This window comes from Lactuca serriola, chromosome 2 (genome assembly GCF_051521515.1).
Source record: "Lactuca serriola cultivar US96UC23 chromosome 2, Lser_US96UC23_V15, whole genome shotgun sequence".
NCBI classification, from domain to species: domain Eukaryota; kingdom Viridiplantae; phylum Streptophyta; class Magnoliopsida; order Asterales; family Asteraceae; genus Lactuca; species Lactuca serriola.
This window is the reverse complement of record NC_136409.1, coordinates 162,190,491-162,202,287: the sequence shown is the minus strand read 5'-3', so window position 1 is coordinate 162,202,287 and position 11,797 is coordinate 162,190,491. Positions and strand designations below refer to the sequence as shown.

The 11,797-nt window shown below is 35.4% G+C and overlaps 2 protein-coding genes across 3 annotated transcripts; both read left to right on the top strand.

Annotated features, from left to right (window-relative positions):
• The first annotated feature begins 1,462 nt into the window (after positions 1-1,462).
• LOC145089723 (uncharacterized) lies at positions 1,463-4,851 on the top strand. The gene is made up of 5 exons (XM_079028122.1): positions 1,463-1,746; positions 2,008-2,349; positions 3,657-3,722; positions 4,298-4,562; positions 4,675-4,851. The coding sequence occupies exons 1-5, from the start codon at positions 1,463-1,465 to the stop codon at positions 4,849-4,851; spliced, it is 1,134 nt and encodes a 377-aa protein (XP_078884248.1).
• Positions 4,852-5,453: 602 nt separating this feature from the next.
• Positions 5,454-8,328, top strand: LOC145087217 (protein PIN-LIKES 3-like). Of its 2 annotated transcripts, none has more exons than XM_079025131.1 (11): positions 5,454-5,627; positions 5,858-6,018; positions 6,210-6,289; positions 6,371-6,495; positions 6,561-6,682; positions 6,775-6,939; positions 7,019-7,108; positions 7,239-7,339; positions 7,446-7,498; positions 7,576-7,764; positions 7,865-8,328. In XM_079025131.1, the coding sequence occupies exons 2-11, from the start codon at positions 5,884-5,886 to the stop codon at positions 7,987-7,989; spliced, it is 1,185 nt and encodes a 394-aa protein (XP_078881257.1). In that variant the 5' UTR covers positions 5,454-5,627; positions 5,858-5,883; the 3' UTR covers positions 7,990-8,328. The 2 variants fall into 2 exon arrangements, with proteins under 2 accessions (XP_078881257.1, XP_078881256.1); XM_079025130.1 differs by having other exon boundaries at positions 5,454-5,666.
• The last annotated feature ends 3,469 nt before the right edge of the window (positions 8,329-11,797 follow it).

Below are 11,797 nucleotides of genomic sequence, written 5' to 3'. Positions count from 1 at the left end.
AACGCAAAATGGTTTTAACTCTAAAGAAATCAAATTATTCGCCGCCCGCTTCTTTGCACGGGTAGACGGCTAGTATATATATATATATATATATATATATATATATATATATATATATATATATATATATATATATATATATATAGTATGCATTACTTTTAACAATTTTCAATTTCTATTATTAAAAAAATCACGTTTATATTTCATAATAGCATTATGAATATCATTGTCCTTTTTATTTTCTTTATAATAAATAAAAACTTAAAATATTTATTTATTTTTATTTGATTATTAGGACCAAATATTATAGAAATAAAAAAAGGGTTCGAATGGTTTCTATTATTTCTTGTAAAATAAAACTAAGACAACAAAAGATATTTATACAAATTGCATAAGGAAACCTAGACAAAATAGAAAACTAAATATTTAAATAAATGCTAGATAACTATTAAGAGTTTGGGTAATTGGATTAATATAATGTTATTAACACCATTTCCTTTTACTCCCTCTTAAGACCTTAAGTTGAAATGTGAATATTGCGATAGTCCAACTTACCTAGAAGATAATGAAATTGTTTGGCACCGAGTGGTTTAATAAAAATGTCAACAACTTGTTCAGTGGAGCTGATAGAAAATGTATGAATTTCTTGAGATTCAACATGTTCACAAACAAAATAACAATCTATTTCATGTGTTTTGTGTGTTCATATAAGACACATAAGACGCATGTGACATATTTAGGGTGATCGTAGGTAGTGGTGGTTGAATCTTTGAACAATGAGGATGTGAGTGGGAGATAATAAATTAGTAAGTATTAATAATTAAATAGACAAAATAACTTTATATAAAAATAAACTAATTGAAAATAAAAAATTATATATAAGTGCAAAATATTATTTTTATGTATGTTAAGAACAAAATATGTAACAAATTAAAATTTGACGAATCTATTGTGGTAAAAAATAAGTTAGAAACCAACCATATAAATTCTCAAATCATATGAATAAATGATGTAATTTACTTTTAATATAATTGTTTAATGATAATAAAACAAAAAAAGGTAACAAATTATTGATTTTGTTATTACAATAAATAAAAAAGAAAAAAATATAAAATATAAAAGCAACGCTATTTAAATAAGAGGGACGGGTGTGGGCAACGAGGTTTCCCGTTATAGGTGACATGACACCTAATAACGGCGCCATAACGGGTGGAACACCGCCCCGGCTTGTCGTTATTAGGTGTTACGTTACCAAATGTTATCACGACAACGAGCCATAACGCGTATAATTGATGCAAACGGTCACAATTTCGACCGTGTTTTTAAAATGGTAACTAATTAAAAAAAAATTACACTATAAATACATACAACTTATATCATTTTTAAATACAAAAAACATAAATTTCTCTCAATATTTCAATATTTCAACTACATAATTCTTTCAATATTTCAAAACCAAAATATGAATCGTCTTGATTTGGCTCATCCGTACAACGATGATAACGACGAAGACGATTTGTACGTGACTATGATGTACCGGTATTATACAGACAACCTACTACAGCCAGATCCAACTCCACTACTCACGCGACGTACGACGTTAAATAGAGATCGTGGCGAAGGGCATAGATGGCTAGTAAACGATTACTTTGCCGAAAATTGTGTCTACCAGCCAAGCGATTTCAAAAGAAGATTTCGTTTGCGGAAAAAAGTCTTTGAAAGGATAGCCAACGCTATGGAAGCAAGGTATCGTTTGTTTCAACTTTTATAAATTACAAAATGTCACTTTTAGATAAAATAAATACAATTTTTACATGTTTAATATTTATTTAGATATTGTTTGTTTCGATTTTTATAATTTATAAAATGTCACTTTTAGATCAAATAAATACAATTTTTACATGTTTAATATTTATTTAGGTATTGTTTGTTTCAATTTTTATAATTTATAAAATGTCACTTTTAGAAAAAATAAATACAATTTTCACATGTTTAATATTTATTTAGGTATGAATTTTTCCAAATGAGATATGATGCTAGAGGCAAACGAGGCTTTACAGGGTTGCAAAAATGTGTTGCTGCAATAAAACTTATGGCAATGGGAGAGTCGCCCGATTCTGTTCACGATTATATGAGAATGTCTGAGAGGACCGCACGAGAAAGTTTGTATTTATTGGCAAGAGGTGTTGTTGAAACCTTCGGTGACCAATACTTGATCAAACCTTCGCTGCATGATACGCAACAACTATATGCGGCGCATGAAGAAAGACATGGTTTTCCGGATATGCTTGGGAGCATTGACTGCACACACTGGAAATGGAGAAATTGCCCCGTGGCATGGAAATGCCAGTATTCGAGCGGTCATCATGGAGCGCCTTCGTTGGTCTTAGAGGTTGTTGCTTCACAAGATTTATGGATTTGATATGCTTTTTTTGGGGTTGCGGGTTGTAACAACGACGTCAACTGTAACACCCTCATCCTCAGTTATTAATAATGATATTTTGGTTTGGATTTTTAAGAACCTACTCGACGAGTTGGCCTCCCTACTCGTCGAGTAGTAGCGGGTTTGTCCGCGAAGTTTAATGACATACTCGCTGAGTTCAATATGGGACTCGACGAGTAGATGCTGACAGATGAAACCCTAGATTTCGGGGCCTTGCACCCTATTTAAAGGGTCATTAGCCTCCCCTTTACAGCTCTTTACCTCCCAAAAACCCTGATTCGAGTGTGAGTGTGTTTCTTGGTGATTTTAAGCTTGAAAGAGGGATTTAGTGAAGGAAACACTTGAGGAAACAAGCTAGAGGAAGCAAAGGACTCGTGGGGATTCAAGATCTACTTCTGTGGAGCACTTTCTAAAGGTATTAAGTTGTTCCTTGGCTCATTTCCACCCAAAACCCTCTTGTGCATGGATTCTAAGAAAGGGATTTTGTGTTTAAGCCAAGATCTGAAGTTGTAACTTCAGATCTGGACTCCTTTTAGCATTGAGATGCATAAAGTTACCAGTTGAGCCTAGCTTGTGCCTCCCCTCAAGTATATGACTCCATTCCAAGCTTAGATTTGCTATTTTAGGGCCTTAAAGCCTTGCATGCACGTAAAGTTTGCAACTTTACGTGGAAAGCATGCCTCAGAAGCTTAGATCTGTAATTTGGAAGCATTGCATGGCTCAAAAGAGTCTGTATGGATTGAGATCTGATAGGACTCGGCGAGTAGCAGGGAGTGACTCGGCGAGTCATATGAAGGCAGGCATGGACTCGACGAGTTGGATGAACGACTCGGTGAGCCCGATGAATATTGTCTTAGACTCGACGAGTTGGATGAACAACTTGGCGAGCCGGATGAAGATTACCTAGAACTCGACGAGTTGAAGGAACAACTCGGCGAGTCGAGTAAGATTTCCCCAACTGTTGGATGTTCGTAGACGTGTCGAGTGGCAAGCAAGGAAACTCGAAGAATGACCTTAGATTATCAATCAAGACCGTGTGAACTCGACGAGTCACCTCGATGACTCGGCGAGTAGACGTTATCCTGGGAAACTCGGCGAGTCACTAGTTGTACTCGGCAAGCTAGGGTCAACATGGATTGTTGACTTGATCTTGGCTGTAGTTGACCAGGATTGAGTTTTGGGAAATGACTGGATGTGGTATGACACTTTTTAGGCAGTTGAGTGGAGAAGCTCGTGGGGTATATTTGGTCGCAAAGTGTCAGTTCAACATTCGTGTCAGGTGAGTCTTCTCACCATACCTATGGGTCTAAGGCACCAAGGCTGGCCCATTATGTGATTATGATATATGTGTTAGATATTCTGTGTTTTGTTATGTGATTGCATGTTTTGTATGAAGACCCCGAGGGAAGCCCGTGGCATTGGATGTAAAACCATGTGGGGTAGCCCATGACATTGGATGTAAGACCATGTAGGGGAGCCCATTGCAGTCCTAGGTAAAGACCGTGTGGGGTAGCCCATGGCATTCTCATAGGTTTCATGTATGCATGGCTTACGTGATATGTGTGTAGCTTTTATAGTTAACAGGATATATGATATGTGGTTTGTGTGTGTGTGGTATGTTCTGGGAAACTCACTAAGCATTTCGCTTACAGGTTGTTGATTGTTTCAGGTACTTCAGAGCCTGAGGGCAAGGGCAAGGTGTGATGACGTGGCGCGCACTCTACCTCTCTTTTTGTGTGTTTGGGACTCTATGATGTTTTCAAAAAGTACAATGAAATTGTAATGATTGTGAATTGGAAAACAAATGGTTTGGAAATTTATGGATTATGGGATTTGTTTGATTAATTAAAAAAGGAAAAATTTCTTGATAAAATTGGGTTGTTACATCAACGTTCTCGATCAATCACTAATATTTGACGATCTTTTGTCAGGAAAAGCCCCGAATGCTCCATTCACAGTGAATGGAAACGAATATAAGTTTGGGTATTACCTTACAGACGAAATATATCCACAATATTCCACGTTTGTGAAGGCGTTTCGACACCCAATAGATCCAAGAGACAAATATTTAAAGAGAGGACAAGAAGGAGCACGTAAGAAAGTTGAACATGCTTTTGGGGTTTTGAAATCAAAATGACACATAGTTGAACATGCAGCGAGACCTTATGAGTTAGATACTCTATGATATATCATGTATGCATGTATCATAATGCATAACATGGTTGTTGAAGATAAAGGACGCAATATTGCAACGTATTCGCCTATGGAGCCAAGACATGCAATTTCAACCAGGGACATCAGAATATTTAAATAAAGTGGTTGATATTCAAGATCAGCGAAAACACAAGCAACTACGTGAAGACTTGGCAGATTACATCTTTGTTGGTCACGAAAACGAAGATGAATAGTTTTAGGCCAAAAAATGTAGGTTTTATCATATTTTATTTATTTATTTTTTTGCTTTTTAGGTTTTTAAATGTTTTTGTGTTTTGTTGTAATTTTTTTAATATTGTTTTTAATTTAAGTTTTATTAAAATTTTATTTTTACTTTTCAAATATAAATTAAAAAAAAAAAACAAATTCAAAATATAGAAAAAAAATAGAAAGAAAAATAGGAAATAATTGGTGTTATCATATGTTATTAGATGCTGCTCATTTCCACATTGGGTGTTATAACACCCATGTATGAATAGGATGCTGACATAACACTTTTTGGATATGATAACATGTTGCCCCCACCTAATAGTCTTATAGTAAATTAAAAGGAAAACTAAAACTATAAAAGAATTCAATTAAAATATTATTATTATTATTATTATTATTGAATTGGAAAAGTAGATGTCATCGCTGGTCAATTCAGGTCATGTCAATTAGATGTATAAAAATTGTTTTGGTTGTGAATAAAATCCCCCTAAATTCATTGAAACACCAATACACTATTTATTTTATTTTATTTTATTTTTTAAATATCTTATACTCTGTTATTTAGTGTGCAATAATCTGAAGAAAAAAAAAAGTGTGGCTGCCAAATAGCTTAATAAGCCGCCTTAAATTAAACTCTTTGACCATTTTAAACAAATCGTGGACCAGTAAATTGTGGTGCATAGCAGATGCTTTGAAGATTATCAATGGAATAAGAGTATAAAACAACTTAATTACTATCTCGAAGTTTGAATCTTGCAGGGTTTGTTTTCTTGAATTTGAAGTTTAATACTGAGTTGCAGTAAGTTTTAATCTTGCTAATAGTATTAAATAAAAAAAAAAATCAATTGGGTGGTTGGTATCTCCTATTGTACTTAAATGTGTTTTCTCGGGATGCATGCCTTTTGTTGTTGTGTTTTTATGATGTTGGTCCCAAGAATTTCAGTTCATATATAATATTCACCTTCATCGCATTTCGATATTTTGTTTCAGATTTCTGGAGACATTTTTGTTTTAAGATGGGGTTTCTTGATCTTCTGTCTACTGCTTCTACGCCTATTCTCAAAGTTCTGATAATCACAGCACTCGGCTCAATTCTTGCCATGGATTCTGTCGATATCTTGGGCCAAAGTGCAAGAAATTACGTCAATAATGTAAGTTTTTCATTTTCAATTCCCTTAATCACTTAATCTATTAAGCATATGATGATTAAAAATTCAATTTTGCTGATTCTGGAAAGTCATAATCTTGGGTTCGTATACCAATGTTCAAGAAAATTGCTAAATTTGATTAAAGATTCGATTTTTCTCAATACGTGACTCACAAAACTCGTTCTTATATCCAGGTTGTGTTCTTTGTGTCTAATCCAGCACTTGTGTCTAGCAATCTTGCTCAAACAATCACTCTTGAAAGCATAATTTCTATGTAAGTTCGATTTAATGAGTTGTGTCTTGATATATTCTGTTGTTTCCATTGATTTGCCTTTAAAATTGTTAAAAACTTCAGGTGGTTTATGCCTGTTAATATTATTATTACATTCATAATTGGAGCAGCACTTGGATGGTTGCTTTTTATCATCACAAAACCACCTCCACATCTAAAAGGCCTCATCTTGGGTGTATGTTCAGCAGGTAAATTACCTAAAATACCCCCATATAAGTTAACAAAATTTTAAAATTTTGATTGTGAATTACAGGAAACTTGGGAAACTTGCCTTTGATTATAGTCCCAGCAGTATGCAAAGAGAAAGGAAGTCCCTTTGGTGATCCTGATGTTTGTCATGGGTATGCCATGGCGTATGCTTCATTATCTATGGCAGTATGTATTTTTTTGTATAACTATTTGTTTGAACACGTTTAATTAATGCGATATTTATTTATATTTTCTAACTTCTAACAACATGTTTATAGATGGGAACGTTATTTGTGTGGACTTTCGTGTACAACCTACTAAGGGTATTCTCGGAAGATTCTGGTAACAATATTGTCACAGACACAGTAACCATGAAAGAGGGTTTGAGTGAAAGATTGCTTCCATCATCTACATCTAATGTTAACATGATGGGAAAAGAGAAGGTTGTTTTTTTGCTTTCACATTTCATATTTTAAATTCAATATAGTCAACCATGTAATTTACTCATGAGTTTGACTTCAGGGGATGTTAGGTACAATTAAGCAACATTTCGGGAACTTTTCAAGAGCTGTTAACTTAAAAGCGGTGTTGTCACCATCAACCACCGGAGCTGTACATTGCTTTTTCCCACTCTTAAATTGATATTATTTAGGGTGTTTAAAGGGTCTTTATTTAGTAGCAACCATATATTAAATGTGAATTTACTTATAATATATATATATATCTTTCTTCCATCATAAAGCTTGTAGGCCTCATAGTTGGAATGATTGCCCCAATTCGTAGGCTACTAGTAGGCACCGAAGCTCCTCTTCACGTGATTCAAGATTCCGCATCCTTAGTCGGGTATGATCTTTTTAACCTATATATTTCATTTCATGTAGTGGGTCCCGTTATCGAATGGGACCCACAAGAGTCTGACACTGATGAATCGTGTTCACCATTGTCTCAGGGATGCGGCGATCCCGACTATGACATTGATTCTGGGTGCTAACCTTTTAAGAGGTAAGTAAACTTAGATTATAAATCGCGTTCTTGTGTAATGAGTTAGTTGATATTGATTAATAGGACATGATTTTTAGGTTTGAAAGGATCATCGGGTGTCTCGTTACCACTTGTGTTTGGAATCGTAGCAGCTCGGTTAGTTTTGTTGCCAATTATTGGCATTTTTATCGTGAAAGGAGCACTTTACCTTGGCTTCGTGCATGCGGATCCTCTTTATGTTTACGTTCTTTTACTACAGTTTGCGCTTCCACCTTCTATGAACATTGGTATGAAAGTACAAGTTGTGAAATTTGTTGTACATGTTTTAATTTCTTGGATTTTCGATTGGATGACAAGTTATGAAATTTGTTGATGTGATTATTGTAGGTACAATAACACAATTATTTGGAGCTGGTGAAAGTGAATGTTCGGTGATTATGATGTGGTCGTATGGTTTGGCGTCAGTGACACTCACCCTTTGGTCGATGTTCTTCATGTGGCTTGTGGCTTGATTTGTTTCAATTAGACACATCAAGCATAAGAATATCAAAGGGCCCAGAAAAGCTAGGCAATTGCGTTTCTTGCACCAAATCCAGTCAAAATTAATTCATTTGCATTTGTTTGGTGGTGAAAGAAATGAGCGGAACTTGAGCTTATAAGGCTCAACTCGAATTGTTATCGAGTTTCTTTAGCCATGTGTCATATGTAGTATTAGTATTTATGTAATTAAGACTAGTGAAATAGCAAAATGGTTTTTCTGGTTATTCGAGATCAAACACAACTTGAGCTCCTAACTCGTGTTTGTTTATTGAGCATGATTTGTAATGAAAACTTTGGAGCTCATTGACGTATCGAGTAAAGCTCATCCTTGTCAAGTTGTCATTTTACAATCATAAAAACAATAAAGGCAGTGCCACGTGCAATTGATAATACCGATATATGTATCCATTTGCGGGTTAAATTTTCACATGTACTCGTTACCACATAGTGAAACAACAATAACAATATTAACATTATCCCAATAACATAAAAATTCTTTTTATTCCGCACTTTGTTTATCATTATTCTTCTTTCTTTATCCCCGTGAATGTATGTCTGGTAGCCTAATGTGTAGAATATAAAGGAACTAGAAGTCTAGAATGGCATGCAAGATGAATTTTCATTTTTGTGAGAGGGATAAAGATAGAGAAATAAAATCTACTATAGTGGGATTATGATAAAAGGAATAGACGAAAAGGTCTGATCTTTCTATAAGATGAAGGTTCAAATCCCCTTGAGACATATATGGTATTAAAGTAAAATAAGAGTAAAATAGATTTGCCACTAAAAAAGGATAGAAGGAGTATAATACTAGCTGCCGATGAATTTTGGTTTATAGGAAGGATATTTGTGAGACAAAAGTTGGTTAAGGCATTGCTGCTTAATAGGGTCATAGGCAGCAACGGCAACTAGTGGAGGTCGCCAGAGATGATAGTCATCGGCGCGCAGGGGTTAACATAATGCTCTGATATTATTATTATGATATAACTAATTCCGTTCATTCTCATTATAAATAAAAGTATTTGTAAAGTCCCATTTGGAATCCTTATGTAACTTTAATACTAAAATAAGGAAACTTTAACCCGTGTCTAATAAAGAGCATATTTTTGACAAACAAAGAGACACTTGGGAGACTTATTATTCTTGGATTTCGAGATTTTACTTTATTCAGTTTTAAAATTACGACTAGTTGGACATCTCTCTCGAATGTTTGAAAAAGTGAGATTTTTTTGTTATTATAAGCAATGGCTAAGGGAGTACAGGGGCATAGGGACATACAAGTGTTACACCCCCGTCAACCTCTCTAATTCTAATCTCCGTACTCCCACTTCCATCCAAGCCCATCGCCCTAGTCCCTAAAGTTTCTTTAGGTTTTGGTATCGACTATACAATATACATGAGGGAATGGGGATGAACTGACAAATTGGAAACCGGTGATTTGTTCCTAAGAGAGGAGGAAGGTCTATTCTCTAGTCTCCTCTTCTAACGTCCCATTTTCAAAACAAAAAAATCATTTTTTTAAAGCAAAGTTTCTCAATTATAAATCTATTATGAAGAAAACCGTTTATTTCAAATACATTTATTGAAAATCATAGTAGTATTAAAGCGCGGAATCTTCATTGTTACCGATGAATGTGTACAGTCACGCCTATGTCTTCCCATGATGACCAATGATACATGAAATAATAAACAACTGGGTAAGCACAAAGTTTAGTAAGTTCCCCGAAAATACTCATACGATAAACATACAAACATGCATAACGACCCACAATCATCATATTGGAATGCCCAGACCCAATCAGTCAACTGACTGAAATGTCAACATGCAACATGTCCAATCAGCCATCATGTTGGAATACCCAGGGTTTATTGGCCTATTGCCTCAACCCAACCGCTCTTCTCGAGCCTCCATGCCTACGGATTACTGCCGGCCAGCACCGTGTATCTTGGCCTATAGCACAAAGCAGGATCGACTCAACCCACTACCATCATATGTCGTCATATAAACAATCAAGGATCAAGTAGGCATAAAATACATGTAAACATCAATCATACAACTCACTACCGCCTACTAGTCATCTCTCAGCACACTGTCCCGCTACCAACTAACCTCCATGAAATGTATAACCATAAGTAACCAGAGGTGAGATAGCCACCCGAACATATGATCATACTATAAAGCCATAACCAAACAAGGAACATGCAAGAACGACTAGATCAAAAGTTCTCAGGCTATCCTACGTGACTACATACAATTCCTAGGGCACTCCTCTAGATGATAACCAACAAGTACAGGTAGACATACAGATCTACAGATCACAACCACAAGGTAACATCCTAAATACTAGGATACAAATTTAACAGATCACTATAGCATAACAACATCCTATATACCAGGATATAGATCTAACATATCACTATAACATAGCAACATACTAAATACCAACAATCCAAGGAATACATAACCATATATATTCAGAGGTGAGATTGACATCCGGAGAGGTGATCATACTCTAGAGCCACAACTAAGCAAGGAACAAGAAAGAAAGCCTAGATCAAGAGTCCTCAGTCTATCCTACATGACTATATACAATCCATATGACATCCCTTTACTAAAAGATAACCAAAACTAGTGGGCCGGCATTGGTGCCTTCGACCCACGGGTACAATGAGGCAAAACTCACCTGAAACGAAGAAACCTGAAAAACTGAGACGCGTTTCCCTTTCTGCATTGCGTGCTCCCACGAATCCATAATCACCAAAACCAAATAAAACCTTAATCAATAGTCCGAAAATCTCAACTTTGACCTAAATTTAAACTTGTTCCAAAGTCAACGGTCAAGGAAGGTCAACAAAGTCAAAGTCCATGGCAGCTGCATACGCCCACCGTACTCCTTATACGCCCAGCGTACGCAATCTGATCTTATTTCTCCATTAAGTACTTTATCACTTAAGACCTTTTGTCCAGAGGTCATATCTAGACTCAAAACTGATGGGTTTTAGCCATATGAACATTCCTATGTGCACATGCAAACCCTAATGCTTGGATCTAGGTTTCTCTAATTGAACATACATTAAATCCAAGACTTCTAATGGCTAATAGATTATAATAACAATAAGAAATCAGAATTAGAAGATTACCTTGAATCACTTGCTTGATCTTCTTGTCCTTGGAGCTTTAGAGTAACAATTGTCACTCCTCTAATGGCTTACAAACACCAACTAGCAAGAGGATGATTTGAGAGAGAGGAGAGAGGATCAAGAATCGTCCAGGGTTTCTTCTAGAGCATAGGTGCCGATTTCCTTAACCCTTAGGGTCTATTTATACTTGTAAGGCTCCTAGGGTTTCACCCTTAAACCCTAATTGGATAACTTAGGCCCTAAGCAATCCAATACCCTAATGATAAGCCTTGGACGAATTCTAAGCCTATCCTAAGCCCTAGAAATCGTCCACCCCTTATCCATAAGGGATTATAGCCCAAAGTACAACTATCATACAATTGACAGTTTATGCCCCTTTATTCAATTAATCTCTTTAAGTCACCAAATTAATTCCTAATTAATTTATGACTTATATTAATCAAATAATAATATTATTATTCCTTATATTATTCTCATAATATATTAATAATATTTCTTCTCTCATAATAAATCATCCTGTCAAGTTGCTATGGTGAAGGCAACCCAAAAGGACCATGCACAACCGGGTCAAATACTTGCCTAATATAGTTGTAGCCTTAGACACTATTCCAACAGTCTCCCACTTGGATAAGTCTAGTA

Bases quoted from the DNA above. Each gene is read 5' to 3' on its own strand.
- LOC145089723 (XM_079028122.1), top strand. From the start codon at position 1,463: ATGAATCGTCTTGATTTGGCTCATCCGTACAACGATGATAACGACGAA. The intron at 1,747-2,007 runs GTATCGTTTGTT...ATATTTATTTAG, and splicing joins GCCAACGCTATGGAAGCAAG to GTATGAATTTTTCCAAATGA. The intron at 4,563-4,674 runs GTTTTGAAATCA...TGGTTGTTGAAG, and splicing joins AAGTTGAACATGCTTTTGGG to ATAAAGGACGCAATATTGCA.
- LOC145087217 (XM_079025131.1), top strand. From the start codon at position 5,884: ATGGGGTTTCTTGATCTTCTGTCTACTGCTTCTACGCCTATTCTCAAA. The intron at 6,290-6,370 runs GTAAGTTCGATT...TAAAAACTTCAG, and splicing joins CTTGAAAGCATAATTTCTAT to GTGGTTTATGCCTGTTAATA. The intron at 7,340-7,445 runs GTATGATCTTTT...CCATTGTCTCAG, and splicing joins GATTCCGCATCCTTAGTCGG to GGATGCGGCGATCCCGACTA.